The 17,941-nt window shown below is 39.4% G+C and overlaps 1 protein-coding gene across 2 annotated transcripts; it reads right to left on the bottom strand.

Annotated features, from left to right (window-relative positions):
• Positions 1–252: 252 nt before the first annotated feature.
• Positions 253–17,636, bottom strand: LOC146461055 (uncharacterized). 2 transcript variants are annotated; one of them, XM_085087252.1, is made up of 15 exons: positions 17,406–17,636; positions 16,488–16,638; positions 13,305–13,630; positions 11,713–11,860; positions 10,597–10,962; positions 9,403–9,738; positions 7,960–8,332; positions 6,970–7,059; positions 6,349–6,411; positions 4,372–4,431; positions 3,617–3,670; positions 3,435–3,494; positions 3,042–3,071; positions 2,637–2,709; positions 253–1,471 (listed from the first exon to the last, which is right to left on the bottom strand). In XM_085087252.1, the coding sequence occupies exons 2-15, from the start codon at positions 16,588–16,590 to the stop codon at positions 1,433–1,435; spliced, it is 2,121 nt and encodes a 706-aa protein (XP_084943378.1). In that variant the 5' UTR covers positions 16,591–16,638; positions 17,406–17,636; the 3' UTR covers positions 253–1,432. The 2 variants fall into 2 exon arrangements, with proteins under 2 accessions (XP_084943378.1, XP_084943379.1); XM_085087253.1 differs by lacking the exon at positions 17,406–17,636 and having other exon boundaries at positions 7,960–8,338; positions 9,424–9,738; positions 16,488–16,853.
• Between the last annotated feature and the right edge of the window lie 305 nt (positions 17,637–17,941).

The raw sequence follows: 17,941 nt of genomic DNA, 5'->3' as shown, positions 1-17,941 counted from the left end.
CTTCCTTTGGAGTAAACCTTGAATAATGTGCTTCCAGCTTTTGCCTGTGCGGTTGAAACCATCTAAGTGAAAGGCACCGAGTATTTTTCCGTGGTTTCCAAAATGTGACTATATGAAAGCTACTGAGCAGTACTTTCCTGTAATGCTCTTTGATACTGTCTGAGGTGATTCCAACTTTGTCTGTGGTAAAGAAACCCTATAATAATGTGATCATTGAAATGAAAGCTCTAAAGCAATACTTTGATGTGGTACCTATGCTTATACGGTATTAGGTGGTACTATCTCTTTTAATTGATGAAACCCTTAAGAGTGACCATCTACATAAAAGCCATATTTAAGCTAAAGGACAGTCCTTTTTGGTGACACTAACCATTATGATGTACAAGGAGGTTCCGTAAAGTACCAAGACCATACAATGTAAAGCAGTTTTCAAGTGAGTGTTGTAAAACCTAAACAACAACTACCCAGCTAGCCAATCACAGCAAACGTTAACGACACAATGAACCAATCAGAAATCGAAACAAATACTTGTAACCGACGCCAAGCGCGGGAAAATGCGCGCTAGCAAGTAAGGATTTGGTTTGGTTCGACGAACTTAGATTCGGGCTCTCAAACGAGGTGCAAGGTAAATTGTCGGCTGCGGAAACAAACACGATTTACTGTTCAAATGCTATCACACGATCACACAATTGTATATTAACCAATCTGCCGGACTAGCTGGCTAGACTGGCTGAGCTGTTGCTAGGTAGCAGGAGATGACCTTGAGACACTCAAAAAGGCAACTGAGAAGGAAGACAGTTCACAAAAAAAATATAATAATATAATAAGCCGGATGGGTGTCCTGCCAAAGCAAATCCCACGAAGACAATTTAAGATCGCAAAATATCAATAACAAAAAACACTTTTTCACTCTTTTACAACCTTGGGTTACTTTTGAAAACTTAACATACACAAACGCTCTTTCGGCTCATCACGCAATCTTTCCTCCCCAACGAACGAGGAGGAAAGCTGAGGAGGAAAGATTGCGTGACGAGCCAAAAAAAGCGTCCGCGAGGGAGGATATACGCACTCTTGTTGTAATCACTTCAACCAAACTCTAACACTGGGTTTAAGAGAAACAAACTGGAGCTACGAAGAAAACACATCGGCGAAAAGCCTGAAACTGGTTATTTATAAAACTACAATAAACCAAACCTAAAAAATAATTCACTTTGCTTAGCCCACTACAGACATTCTTTGGGGAACACCACACAATTAGCCTCCCACGCAGTGGTTTTTAGGGGACTTGTATGGGGAGGAGGTAATACTAGACCCCTAAAAATGACTGCGTGGGAGGCCACCACACAATTGGCCATTCGTCCCTGTCGGGAAGGAATACACCAATTTTTTAAGGAACGAAATGCTTCACACTTCACACCTGCTGCCTGGCAGGTTAACACTTGGAAACATCTGGAACAGCATATTCATGACTCTACAAAGAAAATAATGAAAATAAAGTGACTGTGAAGGTTAGAAAAGGTGCTCTTTGTTGTATCTAGTTCTAATGTAATATCCCCTAGTTCAGTCAGTCCACAAGCGTTCCCATGGGAAAAGAACGGTACAAATGTGGGATGCGTGGAGTTGCAGTGGTGTAGTGGACGTACTGCATTGTCATGTTGTTTCCTTGGACAAGAAACTTTGCTCTGCATTGTCTCTCTTCACCCAGGTGTTTAAATGGCTACCGGTGACATACTACTGGGCGTAACCCTGTGATTAGCCTGCGAACGCAGACGTAATTTTCCGACTATCGAGATTCTTTCTCGGCGGAGAGAATCTCGTCAGCCGGAAATACGTCTGCGTTCGCAGGCTACCCTGTGATGGACTAGCATCTCATCCAGGGAGAAGGGGGGGGGGGGGGGGGGGGGACAGCAATACAAAAACCGGGTGAACCGGAAAAATGCCAATAGTGTAAAAGAAAATTCTCGCTATTAATTTAATGTGAAACTAGAACAATTTTGTTTTCATTTCTTTCTGCACCAGGGAGTGGGGGGAGGGGGTGGGGGGTCACCCGGAAAAAATAAAACATGACTCCAAGTGGGGGAAGGGAAAGAGGCAAGCAAAAATAATTTTAGTAAGGATGGAAGTGCACCAGTTCCCCTTACACTATAAAAATTGAACGGTCTGTAGGTTGCCCTCGGTTCATTGATTAGGCGCCGTTTTGAAGAAAGGAGAAGGGACACGGGGAGTTCAAAAACTAGTTCTAAATGTATACCAGGTGATAATGATAATCTAAAAGTACCCTGATTTTCCACTGAGATGGATGAATAAAAAATAGGTACGCATTGCATACATGTGGGTAGTGTTGTGCACGCGCTGCGGACCTGTTTGTTATGGAAACTCACTCACTCACTCACTCACTCACTCACTCGCTCTTATATGCCTGACGACATAGTGGGTAGAGCACTATACAGTACACTACCTACAAAAACAAGAATACTGCTTTCCAAGTAATATTTACAATTTACCTACTCGGGGACCCAACACGTAAAGACACTAAATTTTTCACCTTTCTAGCAAGCTAAGCTGCATTAGATTTACGTAGCACATTGCAAACTCCCGTTCAAGGTTACGAAATGATTCAACAAAAGTGAACTTACCATGAAAGGTAGAGTCTGTTCGTAGTTTGGGTTGTCAATGGATTTGATCTTTTTGACAGTTTCATCTGAAGGACTAAAGAAAGCCTGGACGTTACAACATACTACAGATGTTTTCAAACGACTGCCTTAACACTAAACGGACAATGTTGTTATAAAACTTCACAAACACTTCAATGATGAAAGGATAACTGAAAACGGAAAACTAACCGGCTGTGCGCGAACTAAAAACATGCAACAGGAGTAAACAACTCTAGAAAGTCTTTCAAGAAATATAAAACAAAAAAAAAACTTAGTCGGTGGCTTTCCAAGGTTCGCCGAAGGCCGTGGGGATCAATGAACGCCTCTTAAAAACTAGATACATTTGAAACTGCAAAGCGCAAAAACTAACAAGTGTTATTACAATACCTGTCATGTTCATGAGGCGGTGGTTTGACCCTGAAAATTTAAACAAAATACAGTGTGAATGTATGCAACCTACGTGTGTTAAACGACGCCTAGCTAAACAATCTAGATGGATTTTACGCCCTTGGTTGGTTGGTTGGTTGGTTTACAGATTCTCCCAAACTTGTATGCGTTTGCAGATCAGATCAAACGCTCTTCCAAGTGTTCGATAAAGCTTTTCAAACCATTAATAATTCTTGGAGAAATTCAAAGCAAGAGGTCAGCAAATTTTAAGATAATTGAGATCTCCTTTCCAAACCTCCTTCATGGGAGCAATTTCCCCATGTTTTCGCTTCGTGCATTATTACTGAGTTTGAGGGGATAAAACTAAAAAAGCTACAAACTGGCAATACTTACATATCATACCCCCTTTCAGGTCCTTCAGCATTCGTACCGTTGGCGAATGGTGGACAAACTCTAAAAGAACATACGCAATGAATGTAGATTAACACATCATCGATCGACGAGGCAAGCGAGGCTGGTCCAAAAGAATAAATTAATATGATAAATAATCGACAGAAAAAGAGATTATTGCTTACCCGTTGTAAATTGGATTTTCCGTTATTTTGGGTAAACTTTCCGGCACTGCACAACTAAAATAGAATTAAAACTGGTCAACAGTAACTCTTGCAAAACCCTTTTTAGTACTGACCTACTTTCTATACGAACCCAAAAGACTGAACGCTTTGATAGCACCCGAATCCATTACTAAAACTGACCCTGGACATTCACTTGAAATTACATGTGGTGGTACTCATTTCAAACTTAGGAGGAAAAGAAGAAAAAAGAAGCAAAAAAAAAAAAAACAGAATAATGTAAATCTAACCCTAACCCTAACCCCGAGCCGTTTACTTCATTTCTTCTGTTCATAACCACTACACTATTTTCGTATGTAAATCCAGTTAAACGTCCGTCCGACAGTGGAAATTCACTTTAAAACTATACTGGGTTTCCACCTCTCTTGTATAGCTTTTAGTCACAACCGGGAGGCGTACTATTTTCGGTATTTGTTCATTATTATTTTCCGTACATCACTGAAACTCCTACATTATTTGTTATAACCGTATAGCAGTTTCTTGCATGACGAAAATGTAAACACACAAACATCAGCACAACCTCGTTCCCAAGGGTCATCTCGCTTCCTACTGGAGCGAGGGGAGGGAGGGTTGACATGACCAGTAACCCATAATCTTCGACTCATGAAAAGAGATAGCACGCACTCAAACCATTGTTAATAACTATGCTCAAACTTAGAAAAACTGTGATACCACTCCATTTCAAAAATATACTGTACCTTGCATATGGACTGCCATCTTCGCCTTTGCTGTTGCTCGGGGCAGTGGAGCTATCAGCACTAAACAGCAGAGAAAAAACGACATTAGGCACGACACAAGGCTTTACTTTTTAAGGCAACTCAAACATGCCAATGTTAATGCCAAGGAGTTCCTGACTTTTTACATCAATTGTAATTGTCCTGTGGATGAATACGTTGGTCAGTTATTCAATAATGGTTTGCCCAAATACCTCTCAGATAATCCAGAAATACTTTAGCGCGCTTTACGCATTAGGGAGCTTCAGGAAGACAACGAGAGCGTCCATAATAACCAAAACAACAACTCTGCACGTGCACGCGTGCACACTTTTTGGTACATTTCTTTGACGTCACTGTACAACTAGGGCGCGAAGGACATTTTATGGAGGACGTAAACACACGACGACGAATTTTTTTTTCTCGTTCTAAACTTGAGTGCGGTCATCAAAAATTCAACTCCAAAAAATTTCACCTACATTTGACATTTAACGCGACAATTAATTTTAATAGTGACGTTTTCGCTGCTGTCGCCGTCGTCGTTGCTAAAGCTCCTCATTATGTTCCTATGAGTGACACTACTTTACACTATAGAACAGAAGCCTTAACAAATCGCTTATTTCAGGAAATTGACAACAGTCACAAACTCCATTGCTTGAGGCCCGAGAGAAATACCAGTACCATATCGTTAAGTTTGCAAGACAAACAGATATAAGAACAGTCTTATCATGTTCAATGCACCTCCAGACCTTTCTTCTTAACATAACATCGCTTTATCGACCGGTAAAAGTAAAACACGCCGCATTGGCCTTTTGTCCACTCATTAACCGCTGATTTTAGCACGAAATTTGCCCCGGAAAACCGTGCAGGACCCCTCCAGTATAATAGGTAGGTTTCGGGCCGCTTCAGCGCGTATTGAGTGCTTGTTTAGTTCAAGTGAGTGTAACGTGAACAAGTAAGCAGATAGCCGCACGACATACAAGTTGTTTTACGGAGCAACTCAGAACGAAACCCTTTGAGTACTGTGTGACCAACCGTACGCCAAGTGGATCCTAGAGTCCAAACGTAAACGCCGGTTCATCATCTTTCACAAAAAAAAATCTTGCTGGCTACATGAGTCACATTTCATGGCAAATTAAAAGTCAATTCCTGTTTTAAGGGTTAATAATGATTATGGAAAATTGCGGCTCATGGCTTACTTAGCAAATCACAATCCCCAAAAACATCTTCGATCCGAAAAACTACTTTACGTTGTGCACTGCCAGAAATTTTGAAAGAAAAAGTTTTACAACACAGTCGACTCCCGATAACTAACCTAACACATTTGGCTAATTTGCATGAAATCTCTTCCGGGGAGCTTTGAGAAACGGGCCCCAAGAAACTTATCCCTCCCCTAATAAATTTATGAATCCCCTTAAACTGTGATTCCTAATGTCGTTCTCGAGATCTGATTCCGAGGAGCGATAGAATTAACTACTGGTGAATAGGCTGAACGAAAAGAAACAAGCGAAAGAAAACAACGACAACAATAGAACAACAGCAAAAGAGTAGTGGAAAACGATTTTTTCGTTCAGTTTCCCTGTTCATACTGCAACATTGTAATTAATCAAAAATAAAAATAAAAAGTAGAGTGTGTGGATAGGTTGTTATCTAGATACCTTTTTAGTAGTGCAATGTAAGTGGCTTTTGTACTGTAATGTAAGTAATGTCATTAATAAAATTTTATATCAAAAAAAAGTAAGTAGTGAAGATACTGTTAGTATTGTAAATAGTGTATTTGTTAGTACCATATAGTATGGTATAGTATGCTCATATTGTAAGTTACAGTCAGTACTGTAATTATCGCAATTAGTGTTAATTAGTGTTAGTAGTGTTTAGTATTGTATTATTAGTGTTACGTAAAGCTAATAAAGATCCTTTCTTTAAAAAAACAAACAAAAAACTACAGGTGAATATACCAACCTTTGATACAAGATGTTTACAGTTTCATACGCATTACGACTTCTACCGTAATTCAATGGACACCTGATAAAGAAACAAGTGAAAATATTAATTTCGGAACGCGGATATGTCAATGTCGCTGGACAATAAAACAGAATAAATTGCTGGGCATGTGCATTCATGCGTACGTGCAGACATACAAGAAGATGCTCATTTTATGTGGTCAGTTATATTTCCTATTCCACTTAAAGCTGGACTTTTAACCCTAGCCGTCCCCCCAACCCACCCCCAAAGCAAAACACATACCTGAAAACGGACTACAAAATACAAACAACAAAAAGATTTCAGCATATTATAAGTAACCCAATGTGCTGTTCCAGAGTCTATTCATATCCCTCACACACGGTTAGACCCTCCCATCCCCTGCAAATTCCAATCTTGCTTCATGTTTGCATTCAAATACTTTTTTCTATTTGAGATTCCCCTCCCCCTGGAATTTCCGATAACCTTACGTGTGGGGGAGGGGGAGAGAGGGGGAGAGGGGTAGGGGTATGGATACTGTCTGGAACTGCCACAGCAGGTGAAGAAACACAGTAGGATAATGAGAAGATATCTCAATCACGGAGATATCTCAGCCATTACTTCTCTCCTGCACTACTGTTGTTTGGCACGCTATATTCTCTCTCAGGGATGTATTCCACTTTAAGGTGATCTCCTTTCTCTTTTCTCTGCCTGTGAGGTGTAAAATTAGAGTAAAGACAAGAGTTAAACAGGAAATTCCGGTATAAAAGAGGCCTGGCCTGGCCATTCTCACCTTCAGTTGTCATTATCAACCATCAGAGCCTAAACAACTGACAAACAACATGCGCCTTTTTCTACGACCTCTGCTGGTTTAGTTTTGGGGATAACCCTGTTAACCGAATTAGAAACCGAGGTCTTAGTTTTTTCAGAGGATGCTTTAGGTCGATTTTGTCACGACTGAACGGCGTCTAAATTTGCATTTCACGCCCACGGAGGTGTGAAAGGAAGGAGGGGTTTGCCCTTTTATAGCGGAATGTCTTGTTTTTAACATCTAATTATACCTTTGTGGTTACGCATTTAACCATGGATCTTTCTAGGATCCATGATTTAACTAACACGATTCTAAAATGCAGTTATACTTAAAAGTTTCAATTGCCAGGCTTGGAAGAATGCAGTATCTAACAGTAAATAAACAATAACCTCTCCACATTTGGTGGGAAAAAACATTGGGGCAATGCTACCTGAAGTAATTGAAGGGCCGACAGCATAACCGATCCAAATGACTTATAATCAAATCACTCTTTGTTGTTTCAGCTTAGATTCACCGGGAATTTTGCATGTGACTTTGTATTCCTTCAGGAAATGCTTCTCCAATGTTTTATCTGCTGCTTTGTACTTAATTTTGTGATAAAAACGGAAATCTTCATAGGTTTTATTCAACGAAGCTCAAAGCAGTGGATAAAACATTAGAGCTACGTTTCTTGAAGAAATTCAATGCCATATGCAAAAAGCTCCGGTGAATCTGAGCTACACAAACAAAAAGCGATCTAAAAAGCACAATAGGTCCAAACCAAACTCTTCAATTAAAAACAAGATTACACCACTGCATACCTTTTCTTTCGATAAAGGAAGAGAGTAAGCAACAAATATATAGCAATTATCACTGCAATGATAGCTGCCACGACAATTCCAACCATTGTTCCAGCTGCCATCCCCGCACCTGTCTGAGCCTCCACCCCACCCAGTGGTGGAGCAGTTGTACCTTGCGTCACTGACACTGGAACATCAGTTCTGACAAAGGCTACTTGTGATGGTGTCGTGGTTGGGAGTGTGACTATGGGCTTTGTTGAGGGGATCATGGTCTGAGTTGGTGACTCAGTTGTATTGCCTGGAAGTGAATGCGACGGTTGGGTATTAGTGGTGATGGGTGGGGCTGTTGATGGTGCTATAGTGCTCCTTTGTGTTGTCGGTGGCGACGTTGGTGCTGGTGCTAGTGAAAGAGGAAACAATTAAATAAGGCAGGTTACAAATGGGTGTAATTTACAAATAAAGTGCAAAAGCATGTGTGAACAACTGATGGAAACTTATGCTTTTGCAATTTTAATAACCAATTTGGGAATAACTCAGGTAGACTGCTTGCAGTCCATTTCTCTCTCCAAGTTTGTGTAGTGGTAAAAACACGCACTGAAAAATGGCATAAGGAGGATTGGTACTCGTCCCAATAACTTCTCATTCATACTCCTATTGTAGCTCACGCTCTACAGATTGATTAACACTCAACAGATATTAGGCTGATTTAGCAACAGAACGGGAACGTCATTAATTTGAGGATGTGAGGGCACGCAGAATAGTCTGGATGCGAGTCTATTTCGACTATCTCATGGGTATAATTCTTGATGCACGCTTGGACTGCATGCATGCAGTTCAAGCTCAAGAATCCCAGAAAAGTTTCAAGGTCAATTGCCCATGACATACAGTACAGTGTAGGTGAACTTAATTGAGTGATGTTTTTGATAAGCTACCCTCAAATACCAATTAAAAAGCCATGTGCACTGCTTTTAGTGGTTTTAGTGAAGAGTTGAGAGACTCTTGACTAGTAAAATGACATGACGTGATATTCACGACACATCAACTCAAACATGACGTCATATTTGTTTTACAAATAATTAAAATTGGGAAGATGGAAAAATTTCTGTGAAATGGAAGTTAATGTTTATAATAACAGACTGATGATTACAGAGATTTCAGCTCTGGTTTTTAGTTCCTGTGAGTTAATTTTGCCCATGTGATCGAAAGTGGTGGTTATTCAACATGTTCAAATTAAACTAGCCTGCAAAGCAAGTGTTTCCATGCAGTTTTCTGCACTAAAAAGCCAATTTGCCTAGTTTGGAAGTGCGCAAAATGGGCTGAGAGCAAAAAAGAGAGGGGGAGGGGAGGAGAGAGAGGGAGTTTCCTTCCTCTTCCCTCACCCCTCCTCCATTAGTTTCGCTCTTGTCCTAATTTCTGCACAGTCAACCAGCAAAAAATGCACAAACAGAAATGCTTGCATGCCACGCAGGCTAAAATTAAACTTACTTTTTACATTTCTGCTTGTACACTGATAAAAAACTTCCAGTTGACGTGCTGCACTTGGACAGCTTTCACCAGACAAAGACTCACTCACAGGAATGCGGCATTCTCTGTAGTCCTGGCACCTTGACACAACCTTGCTCTTAGCATCAAAAGCTGGACATGATGCAACTGTGGTAGCATGTTGCTGTCCACAGGTGTGAGGGAAAGAGCCAAGGTGGTACCAGGCATGAAGAACGTTGATCGTAAAGTCATAACTTGAGCAATTTAATGCTAACATGTTGCTGTCACAAGCTTTTACTGCAAACACATCATCTGATCCTAAAACAAAGGAATTAACATTAATTATGCATGTAGTAAGTGTTCTACATCATTGCATCGTACAGTTCCAGAAAATTCATACCTACCCCTTGGAAGGTCATCGGAAATTCCGAGGGGGAGGGGGGACTGGAATTTCCTAGGGGAAGTGCGGGGGGGGGGGGGGGGGGTGCAAAACAAAAACCAACTGTGAGGGGAGTATTAAATATTTTCTGGAACTGCACATTGTTAGTTGCTAATTTAATCTAGAACACAAGCACATTATTTTATGATATACATGTATGTTTGCCCACTCTTTATTAATTCACATTCTTTTGTGCTATCTACCCCCCTTAATTAGATCTCACAAGTGACTTTGGCCTCTATCATCAAATTCAGCATGGCCCAGACTTGTTATCCAGAGGTCCCAGGTTAAAGCCCTCTCTCTAACCACTAGAAAGCTCTATTTCATGGTAGTGCCCTGTTTAAAATTCAAAGTTGAATTTGAGTGGACACAAAAGAAACCTTTCAAAGGATGAGCATCGTTAATTGCTTATTAACTCATGTTATAGAAACCAGACTGATGGGCGGCCTGCATGTCAACCATAATTTGTTATGTGTACTAGCACATGCCCCAGGTGAAGGGGGGGGGGGGGAGATTCTGGACAGGTGTAAAAGTGACAGTGGTGGACCTTCCCCCCCCCCCCTCCCAAGAAAAAAACAGAATTAATTCTGACCACTCCTTTTAGGGGTTCTTTTCAAAATTTCCGATGCTCACCCCCTCAGTTTCACATGGCAGTCCCCTCCCCCCCCCCCCACCCCGCCGGGGGTACATACAGGAACTGAAAAGATGAAAGTTATAGGTCTCATTATTAATAATACCTGGAATCACAGAGAGGTAATGAATCTGAAATCCTTTGTGAGCCAGGCTGGCGCTACCCGAGTGGAAGTAGATTCGCACCATGTTTCCTCTTGTCGTTATTAACAATGTTCTATTCCCGTTACAATATTTTCCACCAATCTGGGGAGATATATCCGTTAACCCACTCCTCACTTCTAAAAAATCGTCACTGCAGCTCTTACGATTTGCACCTTGGTAGACATCAAACTGGGTAAACATGAGAGAAATCTTTTTATTGCCACTAACTGAAACAAGCCATGTGCAGTCCTTGTTAGCTGGATAGCTGTCAGGGTAGAGAGGGCTGGTGATAGAGCCACTGGGATTTGTAATTAATGTCGAGCAATTGTCTGAAAAAAAAAATGCAGCATGAGTTTAAGCCTGGGGGGGGGGGGGGGGATAATCTTTATGGTGGGCTAATACTGGGAGCTATTAAATATTGATTTCCAGGCAATTAATCTAGTCTTGATAAACTGTGCTTAGGAACCAAGGCTCCTTTATGGGTATATTGATATCGTATACGCGTGTTACACGCATTTTACTCACATATTTTGGTTCACTTATCTCTGATCTGTACTGTATTGGGGTCCTGGGGAGGGGGGGGGGGGGGGGGGAATTGGGTTCAGTTTTGCTGGGTATGTGCCACTGGCCTCTCAGAGCCCCTGCCCCATTATAGTCTATTCTGTGGCCAGTTATAGACCCCTTCTTAGTCACTTTTGGGAAAAATGTAATTTTCGCCATCCCAACTAATCAAGTCACTTTCTATTTATGCATCTACTTCGTTCTGGACCAGTGGTTTTGTGCTATTGTGTAACTGGTTAATATTGAAGTTGTGGTTTCAAGAACGGAATGTAATGTGAGGTGATTCTTACATTTAATAAACAACAACTTTCTGAACTTTTTAACCGAAACCATTTTGAATCCCTACTTAATAGAATTTTCTTACCCCAAAAATCTGAAAATGCGCGACCCTATTCTAGTAACTCTTGCTTTAATTTCTCTTTTACTTGCTTTTCTAAAGTCCTGGTCTGGCTATATATGAGCCAGCTGGAACTTAAATCTTTTTTTTTTAAATATTATATAGACAGTGTAACTCAAACCTGCTTGATCACTGCAGCCATACAACTCCACTCTAAGGCACATGTCTCGGTGAAAACGCTTGGGACGTATTCTGAGAAATCTTGTCACAAATGTTTCTCTGAAGTAGTTATACCTTATGTTTTTGGCATCACTGTTGCCTGTGAATGTCTAAATTGAAGATGAAACAATAAAAGAAAAGTTGCTCACGTTTGCTTAATATGAATCTCTCATCTCATGATCAGTGCAGTTCAGAAACACCAATATTTTGTATTATTTGTATCGACACAGAGACTGTCATACCCTTGAGTCACATTAAATCCACCCTGTGAGCAGAGCATCCTTTTGAGTTTTTCTTTACTGAGGAGGAGAAAAGGAGGCTCTGCCTGAATCGCGTCAACTCTTTGAAGCCGTTGCAGCCTGAAGTTCTGTACTAGTTTATCTTGCTTTCTCTAGTCAAACTAGTTTTTCCAGCGCAAGCATCCGTTTAGTGATAAAACCGATGGTTATTAATTGAGCCCGCTGTACCATGAAAAATCAAGATAGTAGCAAGATCTGCTCGAAGCCAAGCACCAGTTATTATTGACAAAATTTAATATAATATAATTAATAATAAAGAATTAAAAATTAATATAATTGGTATGTTCCACGGATTACATGATTTGTCAATACAGCAGTCAACTGCCTTAAAGTCCTTTGTTTCCGGCCATGATACTTTTGTTTCTCTTCCTACTGGACATGGTAAGCCCTTAATTTATCAACTGGCGATTCCATTAATGAAAGAGTTATCCAAGCGGTCAGATGAACTTTCGTTTCACATTCCTTTGCACCCAATGTTATTGGTGGTTTCTCTTCTCACTTCCCTGATAAATGATCAGATTAATTCTTGTGAAAGGCTCGGTTTGAAATGCTGTACGTTGGAGGACTTTTTTTATTTTTTATTTTATTTAGACAGGAAATTTTTTATTTATATTTTATTTATAAAGGAAATCTGGTTAAATAGGAAATGAACAAATAACAGAAAATCAATACAAAATAGCACACTAATAAAATACATAGAGACGCACTATCATAAATATCATCAAATAGCGGTATCATTAATATCATCAAATAGTGGTGAGCGCACGCCTATTAGGCTTGGGTCCGAAGCAACAAGCAGCGCATGCTCAATTAAGATCTTACACAATTCATTCAGAGTCTTTCTCAAGAACACCAAAATTGAGCAAGCAAAAGAAAGGCTCTGCTAGCAGGGTGCATTAAATCTAGACCAAAAGGCCTACAGCAAAATGCTCCACCGAAAATAACTATTAAAAATATAATTTATGTAATGTAACAAGTTAAAAGAATTCACAAGAAAAATACAAGTATAATCTTATCCATAACATTTGATGAACCATATTGTTGGAACCAAACCATTAAAGTAAAGGAAAGGAAAATATTAAAAGGAAAATTAAATCTACCTGTTTTGAAAAATTTGAAAAAGCAGCCCCAGTTGGTAGGTCATTGTGGCCAGCTAGCTGCTAGTTGTCCTGGCATGAAAGTTATTGACTGGTTGATCATGATTTAATTTAATTAATACACGTATGAGTTAACAGTCAAGATAGGTTTCCCTTACCACATCAGCGCCATTGCTTTCTTCATAATAGAACCATCTTCTTCCATCATAACTGTATTGTATCATGAAGGTTTCAACATAGTAGCTATAGGATAATAAAAGGCTTATGTACGTCTTCACTCCTTGTGTAGCGATGGCTGAGACATGTCTGATTTTCAGCAGGTCAATTTGAAGGTATTCTTCCCAGTGATCATTTTTACCACTACACCAAGCCTTGTCATTATTTAGCCGGGCTTTGTAGGCATCCCAGTTGTCATGGTGTGTGTAGGAGCTCAGTTGGGAATTGGCGATTTTTCCGTTTTCCAAACCAAGAGGATTTGAGCAATCTGTATGAAGAAATGTGCAGTAACAAAGCTGTCAAATAGACTGCAAAAAATACCTTTTTACTGAGGCATTAAAACTCATACCAAGATGTTCTCTTTGAAGCAGAAGTATGGAGAAAAAAAAAAAAGAGATGGAAACTGAGGCCACAGAGAGTTGCCAAAAAATATGGACTGTCAGTCCACTAACCATGCAGTCAAGAAATTCACTTGATTTTGCTGTTAATGCAGCAACAAAAACTTCTCATTGGTTGAATTATGACACCTTTTTTATCAGATTTGTTTTCTTTACACCTCATCAGAGACTTTAGTCAGACAACTTAATTTGTCAGACAAAATAAGGATTTGTTTGAACAAAAAAGCCTGATAATTTTAATGATTTTGTGTGTGGATTATTTAGGATATCAATGGACAGAACTGCAAGCTTGTTGACTTAAACTGCAGTCGAACATCCCACAATCATCAATCGTGACGCAGCTAAAATCCAATGAATTTATAAATAACTTGACTGGACTTGTCTAGTGCTGACAGCTCTCTCTTCCTCTGCAGAGGTCTCTTTCACACTTGAGTGGAGACAAAAATAAACAGAGTGGAGCACGCAGGGTCATCAGTGGAGACAAATTAAAGGGACTGGACATCCCCCATGCCACTTTTTCTTTGATTCCATTTAATTCTTCCCATTTCCAACTTTTCGCTCCTGATTTTAAAAAGGAGCCTCACCTCTGGGGAGGAGAGACTGCTGACAGTGAAACCCAGAATAGATATGGCAATGTTAAATGAGCTTCATCAGTTATATCAACCGTCTCATGCCATCACTATGGTTTTTGTCCTCACCTTCTCAAACTCATTAATAATTCAAAAGCCGAAGACAAAGGAAATCAGGCACCGTGACGTGTTTGGATATCTGATGAAAAACTCCTCGTTTTTGCATCCTTAATTTCTCCTTCAAAATCAGTTTGTTTGAGAAGTTATATCAAACACTCGTTACAGTGTTTCATCATAATATAAAAAACCTCGAAGTTCGTCAAAAATACTCCGCTACGCGTCGCATTTTCATCTCTCTTCTCGGTGTTTGATATGTGATGAAACACTGTGTCTTGTGTTTGATATATTACATGAAGCACGCATTTTCAGCTCACTTTTGATCATCCATCTCTGTTTAAACAGAACTCTTTTTATATTTGGTAATAAAAAATGTCAGATTGTCTTTGAAATCTGGTGTCAACTAAATAAGAAATAGACGTACAACATTAAATTAGTATTCATAACTATGATATTTTTTTGCAAAATATATACATTCATGAATCGACTGATTTGCTTGTCACTGACAGATGGCAACCAAACAGCAAGTCCTGAACTCTCTCTTGGTTATGTAAACTGTATTTATTTTTTTGAATGTGCACAACTTTTAATAATGATATTTTCCAATTCCACTCGTTTGATTGTCTACTAATTTTAAAAACAAAAAATATTAGCCTAAGGATACTTGTCTGCAGTTACCAGACTGCATATCTAGGTACATGAAAGATTAAAATCTTTCAAAAATATTTAGATCTGAATCCAGTACGTGTGCCATTAGCAGGGGAAAAAAGCTATATAATTTTGATAATCTGGACAACATTTTTTTTTTCAAATCAGCATACCAAAAATTAATGAAAGAGGCAGCACTTTTGCTAGTATGCAAATATCCTTCAGTGATAGAATGTCAATGGGTGAAAATACAAATGATGTACGAAATTTCCTGATGTCCATGACCTGAGACAGGAATAATGTCCATTTCCAAGTAATGCTTCAATGTACCAGTGATCATTAAGAAAGTTTATTCGCGTAAATACGGCAGTTTTTATATGAAAATTAGTTTCATTCACATACAAACAAAACTAATTCGATCCGCATGAAAAGCTTTCCACTCAATCAGTTTTGCTTTTGTAATGTCAGGTTCAAAGCAAAATGGCCTATTTTTTTACACCTAGGCCACCTCCAAAGCCTTGGTTTCCCAACTGAATTAAATTTTTGATTTTTCAAGACATGCAAATGATGATTGTCACATTCCCACCCCACTCCCACTACACTCCCACAAATGGAAAAAACAATAAATATCAAAGCCATTTGCAATATTGAAGGGCACAATTTGAGCTTCAATAAAAAACAATAAATATTTTTAATTATAACAAAATTGCCACGCAAAATATGACTTGATAAAATTTCTAAAAAGAAAATAAAAATGTCTGTATTACTTATAATAAACAGATTTCAAACTTCTTTGAATTCGAGTTAAATTCTCAGAAAATATAATAATGTAAATATTGCTGAGATCGAATGACCACTTATCGACGAACGATTTGTAAACTAATACGGTCTTCCCCTAATCAATATAATTAATGTTCGGTTTAGTCTTGATCTGCTGGCAAAAAAAGTTCAGCCCCCTGCTTCAAATCAAAAGGTTTGCGTTGAAACAAACTAAATAAATGAGACATCACGGACGTAAACGAACTTGTTGAATCATGTCCCATTCTACGACAGAAAACCTTTAACCTTCAACTCTAAAAGAGTTATGTAAGAACCTGATCAAGAGTGGATTAGAAGTTAGTGAAAGATCAGACAAGAGAAATGAATCTTTCTTGAAACTTCTCTCGTCCGAGTCATTTGTTTACACGAATCGCCCTCGGGTTAAGCAGTATAGGAAGAAGAGCAGGGTTGTATACGTCCATGTAGGTGATGGGACGGCCGACTCTGTTGATTCCCGTGAAAAGAAAAGTTGTTTAAAATTTATATTTCCAAAAGATTCGAGTTCTCCTAAACTTACAACGTTTCATTTATGAAGTCTGTGAAGGTTATATACCAGTCAATTCAATAAGCTTACCTGATCTCGAAGACGCAATGATTGAAATGCAAACATCGCTGACGAAGATTGCCGCACACAAGAATAACTGTTTAGAGAACAGTTCCATCTCCTTGAAACCCATTTCACTCCTCTTTCCAGTTCACCATGTTGAAACTTCAAAGTTCCTGAACTTCGTGACGGTGATAAGAGATAGCAAATAAAAAAATAAATAACTACCACCTCGAGGTAAGGTTACACGCAAACACGCACACAGCCAGAAATTAATTTATGCTGCTTTGTTCAAAAGGTATCGAGGTCCTCCAAGCCCCTCCTAAGTGGGGTAGGGCAAGTTCGTCCGGTATTGTGAGGGCGGACGTAAACAGCCCTAAACACTGATCACTACTAATGTGGAAAATGTTTTTGCAGCTATTTCATAACCTCTAGGATATGGGGAAAAAATAGAAAAACAGAGGAATGTTCATGCTGGCTATTCAGTGAGCACCACTTCTCACATCTCAAGAGGTTTAGTTGGGCCAAAAGAGAAATATAAAAATATATGTAATATTGCTATATAAGATTTAGCGGGAAAATGAAAAGTAACTATAAATAAACAACATAAATGGCAGGACTTCTGATGGTGCTTAAATTGTTGCTTTTCATGTGTTTTTTGGCGTTTATTCAATCCCTTTCATCGCGCCAGTCAATATTCTTAGACCAGGAGCCCGGTTTAGATATACAGAATTGATCTACAGGTCGCGGTTGCGCCAGTCAAATAGACCAAAAGCCCCTCTACTTATGAAAATCACGAATCCTTGACCAACTGTTTTCTCGGCATTTTGAGCAAAGAGACAGATAAGAACGGAAATGAAAATTCTTCATTTCCATGTTATCAAGTGGTCTGTAACAATGTTAACAACTGTAGTTTTTCTTCACAAAGATAAAAAGAAGCTCACTAACCTGCTAACTGGCGCTGAACGCAGGAATTATTTGCTCGGGGATTCACAACAAAATACCTAGCGGAACTCTTGCGGAAGCCTTGTCTTGTGACCCTCTTAGTGAAACTGAATACATTTGCTATATGAAGCGAGCTGCTCGCGATATTTGCTTTTTCCATTCGGGATCGTTACAGTATTTTATCGCTAACTGCATTGGCATTTTCATAGTGCTATATCTTGCATCCGCCATCTTGCCTTCATTTCAACCCAACTCCACGATTGAACTCGGGTTGGGGGGGGGGGGGGTGGGGAAGGGCAGCAGGGGGTAGTCCCCGGAAATTAGGGTAGGTGGATGTGGCGCGCTTCTTGAAACCCTTCAGCCCAAAATATCTCATTTTCCGGACATTTCCGGGGACACGAAACAACGAAACAGCGAACACGTGTTCGAGAATAAAAAAAAAATAGCTGTTTCGTGGTTTAGTACTGTCTGGATTTTCTCTAGCCTATTTCAGACCATGCAAATGTTCTAAATCATCATGTTAACCCGCTACAATAAAT

This window comes from Pavona decussata, unplaced genomic scaffold (genome assembly GCF_977016875.1).
Source record: "Pavona decussata unplaced genomic scaffold, jaPavDecu1.1 SCAFFOLD_202, whole genome shotgun sequence".
Lineage (NCBI taxonomy): Eukaryota > Metazoa > Cnidaria > Anthozoa > Scleractinia > Agariciidae > Pavona > Pavona decussata.
The sequence above is the reverse complement of the archived record's forward strand: the minus strand, read 5'-3'. Positions and strand labels throughout refer to the sequence as shown.

What these genes read in the sequence shown, in the direction of transcription:
- LOC146461055 (XM_085087252.1), bottom strand. Translation starts at nt 16,590, where the DNA reads ATGGGTTTCAAGGAGATGGAACTGTTCTCTAAACAGTTATTCTTGTGT. An exon ending in TTACCTCTCTGTGATTCCAG is followed by an intron (nt 9,739 to 10,596) that starts GTATTATTAATA and finishes CCTTTGTTTTAG; the next exon opens with GATCAGATGATGTGTTTGCA. An exon ending in GTAAACATCTTGTATCAAAG is followed by an intron (nt 4,432 to 6,348) that starts GTTGGTATATTC and finishes TCTGCTGTTTAG; the next exon opens with TGCTGATAGCTCCACTGCCC.